Source organism: Anabrus simplex, chromosome 1 (assembly GCF_040414725.1).
Source record: "Anabrus simplex isolate iqAnaSimp1 chromosome 1, ASM4041472v1, whole genome shotgun sequence".
NCBI lineage: Eukaryota > Metazoa > Arthropoda > Insecta > Orthoptera > Tettigoniidae > Anabrus > Anabrus simplex.
Window position 1 is genome coordinate 1,686,058,277 of NC_090265.1, and position 19,677 is coordinate 1,686,077,953.

Genomic DNA, 19,677 nt, shown 5'->3' on the forward strand with positions numbered 1-19,677 from the left:
CTGAATGAGTAGATTTATAATACCAATATAATGGTCCATTATTGGACATTATAAATTTTCCAGCTAACCACAGATACAATGCTGGACCGCCGCAAAAATAGGCAAGGCTGATCCATATATAATCATAGCAATCACAACATTCGTCGACCCTCTACCCGGGACATCCAAATTGCCTCACGTGGACAAACATGGATTAAACCCCATAGCATCAAATCACAGAATATGCCAATGCTCTACCACGATTCCAAATGATGAGGAAACAGAAGTGCATGGTCTCAAAACCCACAAACACACAGGCCCAAACAAACAGATAGGTAAATACCACACTCCGTTTTCATGCGTGTGCACACAAAGAAAGAAAAATTTAAAACACACACAAAATTAATTAACTAAGAGCCTGCAAAAACAGGTGATATAAAACTATGGAAATACAGGGAGAATATTTTAAGTGTTCCGACTTCTTCTCGCATGCCGTGGGAAGTCCCAAGCGAGCGCTATATGGCTTGTGTCAACACGGCGAGATAAGAAGTGTTCACTGCAATGCGCAGCTGTTCAGCACTCTGTCCCTCAGTTAGTTAGAAAATATTGGACTTTTAAGGTGTGTTGTGAGGTTATTATCACGATGGTTAAATACACTATAGAGCAAAGAATATTTTTGGTCGAGTGTTATTTGCACAAGAAGAAGAAACCAGTTAAAAGGTGCCTTCGAAAATTCTGTAGACAATTTCCCGGTGCGACAGTACCATCAAAACGTTACGTGCTTCAGCTCGTTTACAAGTGGCGTAGTACTGGTTCTGTAAGCAACAAGAAAAAGAAGCAAAGGAGAACAGCTGTCACACAAGAGAGGTTAGAAGATATACAGGCAAGACTCCAGGTCAGTCCACATAAGTCGCTTCGGAGATTATCTCAGGAAAGCGGTATTTCACCTTCTTCAGCACGTAATATAACAAAATTGTTACATTTACGATCTAATCGGACTCATTCAGTCCATAACATACTGCCTACAGATTTCAATGCAAGAATACAATTTTGCAATTAGCTAATAAATAGTGTCCACAACGGTGTTGTGGATCCGAACTTTCTTTTTATGAGCGACGAAGCCTGGTTTCATTTGAGTGGATATGTCAATTCACAGAACAATAGAATCTGGGATACAGACAACCCGCACATTTTACAGCCGAGACCTCTGCACGATGTGAAGGTGGGTGTGTGGTGCGCTATCAGTGCCCGACGAATTATCGGTCCGATATTTTTTCAGGACACAATTACTTCTGACCGTTATATTCACAACATTCTGGAACCATTTTTTGCTGAACTGACTGAAGAAGAGAAAAGGTACGGCTATTTCCAGCAGGATAGTGCAACGGCCCATACGGCGCGTAGCTCTATGCGATGGTTATGGGAAATGTTTGATGATGATCAGATCATCAGTAAAGGCTTATGGCCCCCTCGTTCGCCTGATTTAAGCACATGTGATTTTTTTGTATGGGGAAATCTTAAAGGAAAAGTTTACAGGAGTAATCCTCGAACTGCAGAATTAAAAACTGAAATTAGGAACATTGTGCGTTCTATCGGTGTCCATGAACTACAAACTGTGTTTCGAAATCTCATTACAAGATGTGAAGCTTGCATTGCAGCTGAAGGAGATCACTTTCAGCATCGTCTGTAAATACTGGTGAGTTCAGTTTAATTTCCTAGTTGATTTATTTATTTGTTTATATATTTATTTATTACTGGCGAATTCAGTTTAATTTCCTAGTTGATTTATTTGTTTATTCATTTACATATTTGTCCAGAGCATCTATGTAGCCAGCGAGTTCAGTTTTGTTTAGTTTCTATAGGCGTGATCATGCCGCTTCTTTGAGCTGACTATGCCTGCTTGTCATGGCGGGCACTGCGCTTGCTGTCTCCGCTTCCCAGCGCGCCTAATCCTCGGCACTCCGCTCTGTATTTTCAAATTAATCACCCTGTACAATCACATAGAACCGTTCTTGTAACTAAATGAAATGAAATAAAATGAATGAATACCTGGGAGCAGCAATCAGGAATCTCAAACTATTTATTTACGTCAATCAAAATAATGACTCCCATCAGAGAGCCGAGCATTGAAACAAGTAAATCCACGATAATAGCAATTCGTAGACCAAGAAGCACATTTTAAATCCCAGTTTGTTCATCATTTTCGATCCCTCCATTGTTGGTATCACGAGCACACCAACTTAACACATGGAGAGCGAGAGACAGACTGTGTATCAACACAGATGGCTAGAGTGCCATCTTCAATGAGAAACTATAAGTTTCACGTCACATTTGGGTAATGTTATCGCTAATGGCGACAACGACAGTCAAGGAGAAGTAGGAATGAAGGAAGTGCACCACCAAGGCAGGCTTGGTTCGGCTCACTGTCCATGCGGCATTTAGTACTCTGTGCAGCCATTGTATACCCTGGATGCCTGCTGCCTTTATCGTGTCTGCATTCACTTCATCTGCACCTGAAGATTTTCCTTTAGGCATAGATTTTAACGCTGTCTCAGTTTCTGTCCAGGTGATGTTACATGTAATAAATATCATTTTTGATCCGTATTGATGATATTTGATTAGAATAATAACAGTAAGTTCTTCATTGTAGGCTTGGATTTCCGGTTCTGTATTTTGTTCTTGAACTGGTCTATTCAGTAGGTGGTCGAAATGTTTCTTCAAGACTTCTCTCATGTAACTTTCTATCCTAACCAGATTTTCATTTTCATTTAAGTGCCTTTATGGAATTTATTGGTTTCCTTTTACCTCTGATAACACTATACAGAAGTTTCTTATTGCCTCTGCTGTCGTCCTCCAGTTTCTAAGTGAATATATTCCATGCCTTGGTCTTTTCTTCTGGAACTCTTCTTTTAATATCCAGTTTCTTGTTTCGGTATAATTGTTCAAAGTTTCTGATCTTTGCCTCATCTCTAGTAAGATCCAGTTTATTTTTCCCCCAGTCCCTTTCTTTCCGCAAGAGATTTTGTTCCCTGATTGCTGCTCTCACTCTTTCATTCCAGGAAGGTGTTACCTTTTCCCTTGTTTTCACACTTGTCTTTCCACAAACTTAAGTTGCTTCCTTAACCAACGTGTCCCTTATTCTGGTCCATTCTGCCTCTTCGTTTTTCCCTCTCATCTCTTGGTAACAGGGTTTTTATCTGGTTCTGATAATCATTTCTCTTAACTTTCTTTTTAATTTTTTTATTTTTTTTATTTTTCTTAGTTCCCATACTTTGCTTTTTGGTATTTTCCTGTTCTGTATTTTTGGCATATGGAAGTTCCTCAGGTCCGCTACTAATAGACAGTGGTCACTGTCAAGGCTCTTGCTGGGTATTACTCTGACATCTGGTACCATTCTGCTTCTATCGTGTTATCTTATGGCTCTCTCTCTTCTTGAACCAACTATTTTTTACCACCAACTCATTCCTCATACAGAAGTGTAGGATATGTGCACCTTCTATATTTCGTCCACCATATCCATGAGGTCCCATTACATTCTCATATCCTGTTCTATCTGCCCTAATCTGGGCATTCAGGTATTCTATAATGATTACTCTCTCTTTACTAGTAACTTTTCCAAATCATCAAGAAACTGGTTCTTATCTTCTTGACAACATCCAGTTTGAGGTGCATACACCTGTACCAAAGTTAGTTTTCCTTTCCCTAAATGCACAGTCGCCTTTATAATTCTCTCGCTACTTACTGAATGTCAGCAACTCCTCCTAGATTTTTACTCATAATAAAACCAACACCATTCCTCATCTCTTTGTCATTTCCATGCCAATGCAGTGTGTACTGTTTTCTTAATTTCTTCATTCCTTTCCCTCTCCATTTGGTTTCACTCAGCCCCAGTATCATTAATTTCCTCCTTTCCATGAGGTCCACCAGTTTTCCACATTTTCCTGTGAGACTGAGTAAGTTGAAGCTCCCAATCCGTGTTAGTCTCCTCCAGGATTTTTGCATTTTTACAAGACCCTGTCTATCATCAGGCCATAAACTACCATCATCCCTGACATGAGTCTGCTCATGCTCGGATCTTAATTTAGTTGATAAATGCGTTCTGAGGCTCTTATGTGTTTTGAAAGCAAGTACAAGTAAGCTCTTTTATTGGCTTGCTAGGCCTAAAGTAATTGAGGTGGTTGTTTTTTTTTTTTTTTTTTGGCGTTTACTCCCACGAGGCAGTGGGTTCTATCTGTACGACCCCCAGAGGAATGGGTTGCCTCCTCTGCCAGCTCCACCACACCGAATCATATTCTCCATTTTGCTGCCATTGAGGTCTTCACTCGTTACCCTGAGCTGGGACCCTTTTCCAGATGTTACACACCGGGTCAGTGTGCTCTGGGACTCTCATAGGCAGGGGTGCCACTCCCTGGGTAGGGCTGCCTCTAGGAGGGCCCTTATCTGTTACCTGATTCATTGATGAAGCCTTTAGTGTCCATCCTTTGTCACTGCACTGCAGCACTGGTAACACATTATTATTGTTGTTGTTGTTGTTGTTCATATGGACCCAATGGATCACGCAAAGCTCTAACGTTTCTGTTTTCTGAGTTGCCAAACAGCTCTCATCCTTTCTCTGTTGATCCTTTTTTGTTCTTCTGACCATTTTGCCTCAGTCTTTTTCACTTCGTTCTCTGGTTGCGCTTTCCATCCATTAATTTTTTTCCTGTAGAGGTTTCTGTCCGTGGTGTCATTTGAGTTCATCTGAGCTTTTTCCAGATCCTTCTTCACTTCCAGTACCCATGGAATATTTTTTATATGTTCTATGTAGGTGAGAATCTTGTGTGTCAGTCTACTTGCCGGCAGCCTGCAAACATGCCCATAAAATTTCAGACGTCTTTTGCGGATGTCTGCTGCAATGCTGGAAAGCTCTTCTGTCACTTTGCATGACCTCAGTCTATATTCATCTTCTGTTTTTTGGGGGCCGAGAATTTTCCTCAGGATTCTTCTTTCTTCTTTTAAAATGTTTTCTAGGTCACCTTTCCCATTTAGTGCAAGCATCTCGCTGCCATATAAGACTTCGGGCTTGATTACTGTATTATAGTGTCTGATTTTTGCATGGCGGGATAAGCACTTTTTATTGTATATGTAATATATTATTATTTATTATTATTTACATATTTTACGCCCACATTGGAGCACTGAAATCAATACATTTGAGTTAATTTCTTCTTTTTCTTCTCCCAGAATTTTCTCATCCTCTACGACCTGGAAGCCCTTTGTGTGTCCGATGTATTATTATTATTATTATTTATTTACATATTTTACGCCCACATTGGAGCACTGAAATCAATACATTTGAGTTAATTTCTTCTTTTTCTTCTCCCAGAACTTTTTCATCCTCTCCGACCTGGAAGCCCTTTGTGTGTCCGATATAGTATATTGTTTCCATTCAACTGTTTAGTTTGAGACTTATGCTTTTGTTCTTCAAAATCCTCTTCTCTTTTCTGTCTTTGATTTGTTGCTGTGTTATACCCAATTCTTCCAAATCATCCTGAACTTATTTGAACCAATTATTATTGATTTTATTTTTCAAAAAGTAATCAAATAGTTGTTTCAGTATCCTGGTGTCTGGTAATCTAGATATGTGACAGAAAAAGGAAATTCTTCTTTTACGCATTGTAGATATTATTGATTCACATTCATGATAGACAATGTTGTTAGGCAACAATCTCCACTGTCCATCAACTTGGTGTTTTTTATTAATAATTGTTCTAAGAATTCTTCTATCAGTTTTCTGTAATTTGTCTGTTGTAGATTTTACATTTAATTTGAATAAAGTTTCAGTAGCATACGTTGCCTCTGGTTTAACTATGGAATTATAGTGTTTCAGCTTAGCGTTTATCGAAAGAGATTTTTTGTTTTATAGGTTGGCCAGGTAAGTCTTTGTGTTTGTTTAAATTTAGTTGTTCTGTGTTCTATTGCTTCTTTTTCATTTGTGTTCCATGTTATTATTTCCCCAAGATACTTGAATTTCTGAACAATTTTAATCTCTTTATTACTGTTCAGTTGAATAACTGGTAAATCAACTTTAAAAGTTGGCATTATTTCTGTTTTTTCAAATGAAATTTGTAATCCCATTTTTTTTTTGCTATAATTTCTAGCTGTTCAATTTGAAATTTAGCCTCTTCTATTGTATTTGCAAGTAATGCTAAATCGTCCGCAAAAGCAAGGCAGTTGAGTTTAATACTTCTACCGATCTTGATAGTTGGTTGGCATTTCTTGTTCCATTCACCCATAACCTTCTCCAATGCACAATTAAATAACAATGGTGAAAGTCCGTCTCCTTGTCGAAGTCCAGTTCTTATAGTGAATGATTCTGATAATTCACCTCTAAATGTAACTTTTGCCTTCGTATTATTATTACAATAATTCACTTTACAGATAGGTCTTATGTCGATGATGGGATAGAAAAGGCCTAGGAGTAGGCGGGAAGTGGCTGTGGTCTTAATTAAGGTATAGCCCCAGCATTTTGCATGGTTTAAAATTGGGAAATCCTGGTGGCAATGATGACGTACAGTAGTGTGATAATGAAGTAAAGTTACAACATAATTACCCAACAACAACAGTAATAACAACAACAAGAGTACAACAAGCAATTCCATGGGAAGAAATTATTACAAGAAATACTACTAGTTTTAACTTTCTAAAAGCTGCCTCTGTGGATCAGCGGTAGAGTGTCGGCCTCCGGATCCCAAGATAGCGGGTTCAAACCCGGCAGAGGTAGTCGGATTTTTGAAGGGCGGAAAAAAGTCCTTTCGACACTCCATGTCGTACGATGTCGGCATGTAAAAGATCTCTGGTGACACATTTGGTGTTTACCCGACAAAATTCATTAAATCTCAGCCATAGACGCCCAAGAGAGTTTCGGTTTACTCGGCCTGCCATCTAGTGGGGGCCTAGAGTAAAACGGAACGTCGAAATTGACGAGCAGACAGCCAGATGGCGTCAAATTGAAATGTCTGCACACGGTAGCTGAGGCCATACGATTATTATTATTATTAACTTTCTAAATCCAGCATCATCATATACAGATTTACACACATCTTAAGTATTTCCAGTGCTTAGCACTATGGCTTATAATACTATAGGTTGAGGTTATTACTCGCTTAACATTACAACACTGTCAAATACAAATTCTCACGTACCTCAAGTATTTCAAAATTTTACACTATGACTTACAGTAGATGGAGCAATCCAATTACTATTATCTTAGCATTGTAAATACAGCATGTTCGTATACAAATTCACACATACCTTAAATAATTCAGATGCCTTAATACTACAATTTATAGTGGGTTGAGCATTGCATTAAAACATGACACCATCACACATAAATTTACACACAATTTACAGAATGCTGAAGTCTGTTCTTGAAGCATCTCACATTTTTTGGAAAAGACTCTAAGATCTCTGCAGGCAATGCATTCCAATCATCAGTTTCCCAATTTATGAACAAATATTTACTACAGTTATTTTTCCGCGATCGACCTTTTACTTCATGCGGATGATCTGTCCTACTTATGTAACAAGGCTTTTCTAGTTGACTGCTCAACTCTCCCCAAGCTGGCTTATTCGTCTAGGCATTATACATGGCACATAACTATGTTCATTTCCTTCTAGTCCCCAGTATCTACTGCCCAAGTTTTTCGATCATACTTGTCACGCTACTTCTAGGATTGTAATTGTTAAGCACGAATCTTGCAGTCTTTCGCTGTACCATCTCAAGTTCCTTAATGAGTCCTATTTGATATGGATCCCATATGGCTGCTCCATGTACATCACTCAGAGGTCAATGAACAAGATTCAAGATTTCAGAAATTCACTTTGTGTATTGTTACTACTTCTGCTTCACTTAATATTTTTCCCATTTTTATTCACTGCAGTACTAACCTAGTTGGTGGGAGAGCCATCCACAGTTGTTGAGGATGTAGAGGCACATCATCCAGAAAGTCTTCAGCTGCATTTGAACTCCGATTCAGCAGAGTGGAAAAACGTTCTTTCCAAAGCTCTAGTATTTCTTGGCTATCAGTAATAGTGGTAGCATTATCAGCATCTTTCAGGGTCCCGGAAGAGGAGCGAGTTGGGCCATATAACTCTTTTATTCCTGCATAGAAGTTACGCGAGTCTCAGGCATCAGACACACTTTGCAGTTCCTGAGCTTTCTGCTGCCACCAGTTGTACTTTATCTCTCTTATTTGCCCCTGACTTTTAAGCTTGAGTTTGAGAAAGTGTGCTTTCTTTGCGTCTGAAGATGGATCTTGAAGAAGGGATAATGGGCTTCTCGTTTAGCATTGATGACACACACAAATTGTTCGTTGTTGTCACCATTTGATCTGTGTGGATGTATGTTTCATGCCAAGATTGGGCTGCTAAGTCATATTAAACATATTGTAAGTGTGAAAATGTAAACTGTTGAAGCATATGTTTACTTGGATTGAGTTGCAGCACCGGGCAAGTTGGCCGTGCAGTTAGGGGCATGCAGCATTGAACTTGCATCCAGGAGATAGTGGGTCGTCTGCCACTGTCGGCAGTCCTGAAGATGGTTCTCCATGGTTTTCCATTTTCACACTAGGCAAATGCTGGGGCTGTACCTTAAGGCCACGGCCACTTCCTTCCTTCTCCTAACCCTTTCTTATACCATCATTGCCATAAGACCTATCTGTGTCGGTATAACTTAAAACAAATTGTAAGACGAGTTGCGGCCGCCACTGCTGCCGACGACTACCCTAGTCAATAGGAAACTACTGTAAGATGCTTTATCAGTGTATACATTCAGGTGGATACAGCAACACAATTGTAGTTACTTATTAATTCTACCTAGTATCTTAAATAACTGTTTGCATGTGACTTTACTTGTTATGTTTGAAGTGTCTGGGCCCATTATCCTGTTGTTATGCCCCAAGCCTGGAATATTCACCCCTGAGACATTATTTCCTTCATAGTACTGTTATTTGTTGCAGATCATATGGAAAACAAAATAAAAGAGAGAGAATGGATCCACTGATAGGATGTGAAAATAAATTGATGGAGGTGCTCGATGATATCAATTTTAATGTTCCCAAGGTGAGTTCTGACAAAATTTAGTGCTGAATAGGAAAGAGAACTAGTCTTTATGTGATGAATATGTGATACTGGTAACAAGAAGATAAGATAAAGCACCATTTGGTTGACAATAAATGATGAAAAGGTGAAATTGTTTTGGAGACTTAAGCCTGTTGTACACTCTCAAAATTTTGTTAAATTCAAGACTTCACAAAAAATTTCAGTACTTCACAAGTTTATTTGTCAAATTGCTTGCAATATTTGAGAAATCTTAAGTAGTCTTAAAAATTCTTGGAAGTGAATTAGAACATGTTCTAATTGGTCAGAGAACTGCCAAATCTTTGACAGAGTTGACCAATGGAATTTGAGTATTAACGGTGCGCGCTAGGTATACTGGGATTGTTGGGAATCAAAACAACAAAAATAGGTTCGTCTTCATGGCTGAGGGATGTTGTGTATATATTAATTGCCAAGTATGAGGCACATCCCTGCCTATATTTAGTGGGCTCTGTAGAATACCGCAATGAAATGAAGGAAAGGGCAGCATAAGAGGAGATTGCAAGAAAAATGTCTCAAGGAAGTGGACAGCATTTCTGTTTCTTACCATACAGTAACCTATAAGCAGAATGAATAGATATGAATAGTGCGACGACTCGTTCTGAATCACATTTTAACAGACGAGGTGTACATGTTCTCCGACGCCTGCAGCGCTGCTGTCGATGTAAAGGCATGTAAGCATGCATTTTGTTGACTTAAAGTGGAAGTGTGTAAACATTTTCTGGTCTTTTTCGGTAGTTGCATATGTGCAAAATATCTGGTGTTAACTTTTGCAAACTGAAAAGTGGAGAATATTAATATATTTGATAAGTAGGACATATACTTCAGAATATGTTTCAAATTACTATCGCATGTGAATATGCCTATAACTTGCTATGTGTCGGGTTGTAAGTCTGGTTATGATAAACGGTCGAATGGAAAACAACAATTTTTTCCTTACTCCCTTTCTTAAAGATAGGAACTATTACTCCTTTTGTCCAATCTTCAGGTATTTCGTTATCCTTCCATATTGTTCTGAGAACTCTATACAGCCACTGTATTCCTGGCGGACCAGCAGCTTTAACCATGTCAGCTGTAACTTCATCAGTCCTGCTGACTTACCACGTCTCATCCTATGGGGAGTTTGATCTACTTCTGTCCATGTAATTGGGATATTTTCCTCTATAACAATAGATCCTCAACAGGGATCTCATTAGGGCCATTTAGGAGCTTGTCAAAGTACTGTCCCTGTATCTGTGATATCTTTCATATTGCGAATTATATTCCCGTCTACTGTATCCTGAGCTGTAATTGTTTCTTTATCTGATCTTTTACTTTTTACTATTCCATATATCATTTTCATATTCCCTTTACTGTCTTCTTCCAGTTTAGTTGTAAATTCTTTCCAACTTTTCTCTTTTTCTTCCCGTACAATTCTCTTGACTGACTTCCAACTTCCTGTATCATCTTTTGCCATCTCTTCCAATTGTTATCTATTCAGTCACTGTTGATTCTTCTGTCAGACTTAGCCACATCAAGAACTTCTTTGGCTTTATTCCTTTTCATTATGGCTTCTTTCACTTTATCATTCCACCTAGATGTTCTTTTCTCTCTAACTCTTCTGCTTGTTCTTCCACATATTTTATCCGCACTACCAGTCAGACTTGCCTTAAAATCATTCCATTCTTCATTACCTATCTTTGTGTCTGTTACTGGTTTTTTAGCTCTGATTTCCTCTTGAAACTGCTGTTTGACTTTCAGATCTTTCAATTTCCAGTCTTTAATTAGTGGTTTTTTTTCTTCTTGTTTACTTTAATAATAGGTTTGGTGACTCTTAGGTCTGCAATGAGGAGTCTATGATCACTATGAAGGCTCTCACTAGGTATCACTTTTACATCGTGCACCTTTTCTCACGTGACCTATCTGTGATGATAAGGGCTATCACTGATCTATACTGACCATCCCAGCTGTATCTCATTATCTTGTGGCTATCCCGTTTCTGAAACCACGAGTTCTTCACCAGAAGTTGGTTTTGTGTACATAGATCAAGCAGAAGTTCACCCTCCTCATTTCTATTACCAAATCCATATGGACCAATAATTTCTTCATAACCTGACCTATCAGTTCCTACCTGGGCATTAAAATTCTCAATTATCATTATGTTCTTTTCATCAATGATGTCTTCTAGTTTTTCTAGGCCACAAGCGTACTATGCTGGCATAACAGGGGGAGAGGTGATACTCCCACGTGGCGCGTCCCAGGTGGCGGATAGGGGGGTCCTAACCGGCTTGCCAGCAGACTTGAGGGTAATAAAATACCTCTTGCAGACCAAACTCACAACCCTCCATGGGTGGGGTACGCAGACGAAGAATACACCCACAGTATTCCCTGCCTGTCATAAGAGGCAGCTAAAAGGGGCAACCAAGGGATAATTGTATTAGAACCATGAAACTACTTGTGATAAGTACCACCATGCGGGGAATACCATAGGTCGCTTTTACTTGCGCATAGTACCACTATGATAGGTATCAAATAGGTTTGTGATTAGTTGCAACAGTGTGCGTTGCCGACTTTTACAGTACCTGTGATTAGTACCACATTAGGAGCAACACCATGGTTCTGGCTTGCCTATGATTAGTACGCACTATATGAGGAACAACACAGGATAGTGCAGGTCCCTGTGGTTAGTACACGTATGTTGATGAACACCATAGGTTTGCACTGCCTGTAAATGGCGCCGCAATGTGCAAAACACTATAGGTCTGTATTCCATGTGCGATTTTCATTACCTGTGAGTAGTACCATACTGTGTGGAATGCCGCGAGTCTATGCTACTTTTGGATTAGTACTGGAACCTGACAAATACCATGGTTCTACTTTCCTAGCACTAAGTATCATTGTGAGGGGCCGATGACTTAGATTTTGGACCCCTTTAGACTAAAACCATCATCGATTCAGTATTGTGCTATAAATGCAGTCCCTTGGTCAGTAATACTATTGTTTCACGTCAATTTCTATGAATGCGAGACATTGCGGGTCGGATCCACTGATTGTTTTAAATTCATATCCATCCATTCATTCTTCGTCCTCCCATTTTGAATTGTGGTCTGTGGAGAATTTTGGAATTTTTAATTTGTCATTCCATTTCGTCTCATTAGTACCATTAGGGGCTGATGACCTCGATTTTAGGCCCCTTTAAACAACAATCATCATCATCATCATCAGTTTTTCTAGGAAGCTTGCTTTTTGGTCCTCGCTACAACCCTGCTGGGGAGCATAAACTTGGACCACAGTTTGAGTTTCTCCATTTAGGCATATTTTAGCTTTGATTAATCTCTGAATGATGAATGAGACATCTTACCCTATCAATGTCTTTTTGGAGTATAAAACCAACTCCATTCCTCGCCACTGCAGGATTACCACTCCAGTATAATGTATATCCGTCCTCTAACATTCTTGTGTTGCAATCTTTCCATTTGGTTTCACTTAGCCCTAGGAGTGAATATGTCTACGGTTCATGAAATCTGTGATTTAGTTGCATTTTCCTGTTAGTCATAACGTTTAAGGTTCCAATCCGAAGCCTGTTTCTATGATCGGTTCTTCTCGTACATCTTGAATGAACATCGGACGTGACGTCATTAGTTCCAAAGAGTACTTTAAGTATTGTCGACATTCAGAATATGTTTCTTTCCGAGGATCGTTTTCATTTTGAAGGCAACTGCATTGTACTCCTGTACTGACTTGCTAGGCCTAAGGTACTAGAGGATTTTCTTTCAGGATGGTCTCCCTTAGCCTTTGGCAGTCCCCTGCCTTACTGCAAGGCAGCAGCTGATGAATTTATGTGTTATTTCCCACACAAAGGTCTCATCTTATCCAGCCTTCTAAGGGAAAACTCCTCTGCTTGCAGCTATTGGTTTTCCCTTTGTTTGCCTGGTTTGGTATCGGCTACCAGACCCTCGGCCAGACCTGCGACTGTCTACTGTCGCATACAGTAGCAGAATATATTCTGACCTGACTTCACCATGCTTTGGTAAGATCTTCAAATTTCTTGTTTTTCAGGGCAAGCTCATTGGAGTCTGTGGACATGTTGGTTCGGGTAAGACCTCGCTGCTGCTGGCATGTTTGGGACAGCTGAAGATGATGTCTGGTCAAGTGACAAGGGATGGTTCATGTGCTTACGTTAGCCAAGAAGCATGGATTCTTAATGCCACCCTCAGAGAGAATATTCTCTTTGGAGAAAGTTTTAATTCTAAAAGGTATGAGTATCATCTTCATGTTCACTCTTCATAGTGGGAGTTATGGTAGACATTAAGTACATCAGTAAGATTTTACATAGACTATTGTATTTAACAATATGTCATATCTGATGAAGATCAGCCAGAATGAAGAGGTTTTGGGAAAGGAAGACGATGATGCAAGCTAAATCTTCAGTTAATTTTTTGTTAACATAAATGTATTTGGGTTTGATTTAAGTGCTCCAATATGGGCGTAAACTATGTAAATAAATAATAGTAATAAATATTCCCAATTAAATTGAAGAACATACAGGTTATAATCTCCCTTACAAAAGGCATCTAAATATTTTGTCTAGTACAAGAATCTCAGAAATTCTTCAGTGGTTGTTGCAATACTTCCAGTTCTGTAGTTTGTAGATTACCTTCGTTCAATTAAGGTGCTGTGCCCAAAGCTCATGCCAGTTCTACTATTTGGCAATATTTTATCCTTGTTTTACAATCATATTTCATAATTTCCTGCAGTTTTGTGTGTATTGGTGTAAGGGTGAGATTTAACATTTCACCTACAATGCGGTAGGACTTGTAAAGACAATCTAGCATTCAGATGAATTTGATCTAATGTACTATTGGTGGAAACACGTGCTTCAAGAAAGCATGCTTTTAAAATAAGATCTGATACTCGGAAACAGGCAACAATTCACCTGCCATATATATCAGTCAACTACATGGTATTGGCTTGACATGTTGTGTATAATAGGCGAGATGTTAACACTTGCGAAGGGCTCAGAAGACAGTAACGAGCCATTTAGTTGAGATCGTTACCTCATTTAAATATCAATTCTAAATTTTCATCTGCTTTTTGAATGCTGTTATAGGTACTACGAAGTGGTCTATTGCTGTTCCTTGACTGAAGACATCAACATGCTTCCTGGAGGGGACCAGACAGAGATAGGAGAGAGGGGAATCAACTTGTCTGGAGGACAGAAGCAGCGTGTTGCTCTTGCTCGTGCACTCTATGCCAACCGGTTAGTTTGCATGTCACAACGAGCATAACTATAGTTACGTCAACATCATTGATCAAATATTAATAGCACTCTTATCAGTTGACAGTTATTCTCTAACTTTTGGCTTCAGAGTTAAGTGAAACATTACTTATTTAAATGGATTTTTTGTATTATGGAGCTTGCCAAGAAATTAAGCTCTAGCTGCTATGCATTCAATTGTTCCCTATGTTAACTTTGTTTATTCATCATCATCATCAGCAGTCAACAGCTTTCACTCAGCCACACGAACACTCATGTCATTACAGCAGGGCCAGCAGGGGAGTAAATGCTTCTTACAATTATTTCTTTCTGTATTCCTTCCCATTCTACAACTCTTGTTCTAATTCCCCCATTTTTAATTTTTCTTTTTCTTTCTAGACTCCTTCTAAAAGCATCCATTTGACTTTGCTTGATCTTCAAGTTATTTTCTATGCAGTTTCCGCTCATTACCAATTAAACGATTCACGAGATGAACTTGTGTCTTTTTTTTTTTTTTTTAGAGAAGGAGTTCCCCCTACGTTTAATGTAATATTCAACTGCCAAAGAAATCATAGCTTAAATGACGCTTTGTATCAGAAGACCTCAAAAGACTTCTTTTAATGTATTTTCTTCAGACATTTTGTTGGCCTTATTTTAATGAACAATGTCAATCATTTTCTAATACTAGTTACTCTATACAGTTGGATCAGACAAAAAAAAAAAAAAAAATTGAAAACTCCTACAGTCTTCATATTATTTGTGCATGCCTTATTTTATACTTATGATCAATTTTAACTTATGTCTTTGAATATAGAATGTCTTTAAAGATAAAATTTTCAAGATGTTCCGTATTGAACTGTATCAAAATTAAATTGAAATAACAAATAACGTAGTTCAACCTATTCAATACGAGTAAATAAGAAATGTAGTGTTACATTCTTATTTAATTATAAGTGGAAGCAGTACCGGTTTTGACCCCAATCTGGGTCGTCATCAGCCGAATAAAAATACAAAAACAATGCATAGGAAAACAAGAAATTAAAGGATGAAGAAGCTGTCCAGATCAAATCATTAGTTTAAAATGGTTAATGAAGCACCAAAGAGTTCGAAGTAAGGATCTAGTCATCATGTTTGTAGATTTAAAAAAAGCATACAACAGTATTCATCGTGAATCATTATTAAAAAGCCTTAAAGAATTTGGCTTACACCAAAAACTTGTTAACCTCATTAGTATGACTTTTAAAAATACGAAGGCAAAAGTTAAATTTAGAGGTGAATTATCAGAATCATTCACTATAAGAACTGGACTTCGACAAGGAGACGGACTTTCACCATTGTTATTTAATTGTGCATTGGAGAAGGTTAGAATGGAAGATAGGAAACTTAAAAGGGTATTGAAAAGGTGGACCCTTTTAAGTTTCCTATCTTCCATTCTCAGTTCAATACGGACAAAAATGAAATTCTTAGATTTAAATTGGAGAAGGTTATGTGTGAATGAACAAGAAATGCCAACCAACTATCAAGATCGGTAGAAATATTAAACTCAACTGCCTTGCTTTTGCGGACAATTTTAGCATTACTTGCAAATACAATAGAAGAGGCTAAATTTCAAATTGAACAACTAGAAATTATAGCTAAAAAAGTGGGATTACAAATTTCATTTGAAAAAACAGAAATGATGTCAACTTTTAATGTAGATTTACCAGTTATTCAATTGAACAGTAATAAAGAGATTAAAATTGTTCAGAAATTCAAATATCTTGGGGAAATAATAACATGGAACACAAATGAAAAAGAAGCAATAGAACACAGAACAACTAAATTTAAACAAACACAAAGACTTACCTGGCCAACCTATTAAAAAAATCTCTTTCGATAAACGCTAAGCTGAAACACTATAACGCCATAATAAAACCAGAGGCAACGTATGCTAGTGAAACTTCATTCAAATTAAATGTAAAATCTACAACAGACAAATTACAGAAAACTGATAGAAGAATTCTTAGAACAATTATTAATAAAAAACACCAAGTTGATGGACAGTGGAGATTGTTGCCTAACAACATTGTCTATCATGAATGTGAATCAATAATATCTACAATGCGTAAAAAAAGAATTTCCTTTTTCTGTCACATATCAAGATTACCAAACACCAGGATATTGAAACAACTATTCGATTACTTTTTTAAGTATAAAATCAATAATAATTGGTTCAAATAAGTTCAGGATGATTTGGAAGTATTGGGTATAACTCGGCAACAAATCAAAGACAGAAAAGAGAAGAGGATTTTGAAGAACAAAAGCATCTCAAACTAAAAACAGTTGAACAGAAACAATATGCTATATCGGACACACAAAGGGCTTCCAGGTCGGAGAGGATGAGAAAGTTCTGGGAGAAGAAAAAGAAGAAATTAACTCAAATGTATTGATTTCAGTGGTCCAATGTGGGCGTAAAATATGTAAATAAATAAATAATAAATAATTTTATTAAGAAATGCACACAAGTTGTGTATATATGTTACATAAGTTACCTAAGTTTTGGCGATACATTTCACCCCGCATTTTGATTGTACACATTTTAATTAACCCATTGAGCCCCGCATATTTGTTGGATTGAAACTGTATTGGCGCTGGGATTATTTTGGAGGAAATATAGTGTCGATTCATGTCGTGAGAAATTTCTTACTTACAAGACCACTAAAGATTTAAATATACATGAAAACAAAAGGCTTTCATGCCACAAACTGCGAAACAAGGAATACAGTAAAACATTTTATTTAATAGCATCATGGGTCCGTACTCAGTCCGCCTGCTGAGCTGTAACACGGCCTTCTGTTTGCATTTCCTCTTCGATTTCCACATCTATTTGTTCTTCAGGAGCATTGGTAACACTAATACTAATATTACTACTAATTTCACTGAAAAAATTACATTCCTAATCATCATTACTTCCTAAAAGGGGTTATATATCGGTAAATATCAGTTCTATACTGGCAGCCATCTTGTTTTCAAGCGAATCTCAAAGTCGAGAGACAGCCCACTTCAAACTAATATTACCAAGCACACTATCGATATATATATTAGCAAAGAGCATATAACATTGCAAAGAAAGAATCCCTACACAAATCACAAATGCAACCCACTCTGCCATCTCTTGAGGAAAAGTTGAATTATGTTGTAAAATGAGACAACGGAACAGTTCCGTGGTCCGGCATTTGGTCCACCGAGACGAAGCACGGAACGATTCCGTGGCTCGGGCCCAATGAGTTAAGCACAATAATCTATCACGGGTATTACTCATTTTTTACAAGCGGTAATGTGGTAACAATCACAAGGTTGATCGCACAACTTGCATATACAGTTATTCCCGGGATCGTGAAAACCCTTGTTCTTGCATACTTGGTGGTGGTACCCATGGACAGCTATTGAGGTCACCAGGTGACGCAGGTATTGATTCGTGTTGGCCCAGGATCTATTTACCATGGCTTCCGTAGTATAAAAGTCCAGCCAGATTTCTCTTCGTTTCTTTTGTCTTTCGAGGAGCAGTTTATTCGAGCTGTTGGTAGATGGGAGTCTCATACGCAGTTCTTCTATAAAGAACGGTTCTCTCGCGAGCTTGTATACTAGCCTCGACTTTGTGTGTTTTGAAACACCTAGAGCGGCTTTCAAGAATCTTGATTTAACTGCTTTCAAAGTCACTAGACTTAACTTATCCCAAATAATATCTATTCCGTATGTTGCGATAGGAACTACGTTTGCATTGAATAAGGCCATAGCGGTTGTTAATGATAATTGGGATGATTCTTTGATGTCAAAAATTGCTTTTGTGGCAGATGCTGCACGGGATTTCACATGTATTCTGATAGATCTGGCAGTGCTTTGCAGAGTCACTCCCAAGTATTTGAAACTGTTGACTGTCACAAGAGTTTTTTGTCCTAGATATATCCTGTCCTCCACAGCTTCTCGGCCTCCGTTGCGGGATGTCATCTGTACAGTTTTCTCGGTGTTAATTTCCATTGAAGTATGTAACTAGGATCTTGTAGATTCTTTAGAACAATTGACGTAAACAACAATTGTGAAGAGAAAAGTGATAAAAAGCGCAATACCGGAAACAAATGAAACACACATATGCACAGCGTGCTACTTCTTGAAGATAAGAATTCAGGTCGTAATTGAGGTAGTCCAAAGAAACGCAAGGCATGAGTTTAAATTTGAATGTTGTAAAGACCCAAAATGTAGGTGGCACTATAGTATACTAGTATACAGTTCAATTCGTAAAGTAGATTTTTCTTTTTTTTTTTTCTTTTTTCGAGAGGAGAGGTGAAAAGAAAAGATAGGTTAAGTTAATAAAGGAGGAGGATTAGTAAATAAGAGGAGATTAAAAGGATTGGAAGTTAAAAGAGGATGGGAAAGGATAGGATAGGGAAATAAAGGAGGGATAGTTAAAGGCGGGTTTGGAGGGTGGGTTATTGGAGGTAGAAAACATGGGTAGGAACTGTGTAAGGCATGGAAAATTGAATTCGGGTTTAGAAATTTAGTATTTTTGAGAAGAAGAATTAGGAAGTCAAATAAAATATTGGGTTTTTCAGAAATCTTGTTTAAATTGAAATTAGGGTTGAAGTATTGGTCAAGGTGAATAAAACAATACTCAGTAGTGTTTAGAAGGGGGCCTTTGTTAATGATTTTAAGTATTTTAATGTCTTTTTCAATATTGGTGAAATTATGCTTGGAGTCTTGTATGTGTTGTCCTGTAGCAGAGAATCTGTTGTATTTAATGGCGTTGGTATGTTCGGAGTATCTGATCTTAAAGTTGCGGTCAGTTCGTCCGATGTACGAGGAGCTGCAGTTGTTACATTTGAATCTGTATACTCCAGATTTAGAAAAAGCATTAGATTTATTTAGTGATTTATGGTTGTGTAATATATTAAGATTTCTGTTATTGGTTCTAAAAGAAATTTTCATGTTGTGTTTCTTAAGAACATTAGTTATTTTATAAGCATCTTGAGTGAAAGTAGAAATGGAAAATGCAGTGGGTTTGGTTTTGTCTTTTGATAATGTAGTTTTAGGACAGTGTTTGAATTTGTTGATGAAACGGTTTATGAAAGAGTTGTTAAAGCCATTAAATTTAGCGACAGTATAGATGGTGTTCAATTCGTTATTTAAATCTTTTTTAGACATAGGGGTGTTGAAGGCACGAAAAATTAGGCTGTTATAAGTAGCACGTTTATGTGCTTGTGGGTGTGAAGAATCTTTCCGTATTGTGGTTGCTGTTTGGGTTGGTTTTCTGAACATTTTGTAAGTTAAAGAAGAAGGATATCTAGTTA

At 37.9% G+C, this 19,677-nt stretch overlaps 1 protein-coding gene across 7 annotated transcripts in view; it reads left to right on the plus strand.

Moving 5' to 3' along the window:
• Positions 1-19,677, plus strand: part of LOC136858684 (ATP-binding cassette sub-family C member 5) — a 299,980-nt gene that overhangs the window by 143,726 nt on the left and 136,577 nt on the right. For all 7 annotated transcript variants that reach the window (XM_067138409.2, XM_068225666.1, XM_067138411.2 and 4 more), the window contains 3 exons: positions 8,979-9,081; positions 13,156-13,352; positions 14,207-14,356. In XM_067138409.2, coding sequence (XP_066994510.2) covers positions 8,979-9,081; positions 13,156-13,352; positions 14,207-14,356 — 450 coding nt within the window. The remainder of the gene's footprint in view (positions 1-8,978; positions 9,082-13,155; positions 13,353-14,206; positions 14,357-19,677) is intronic.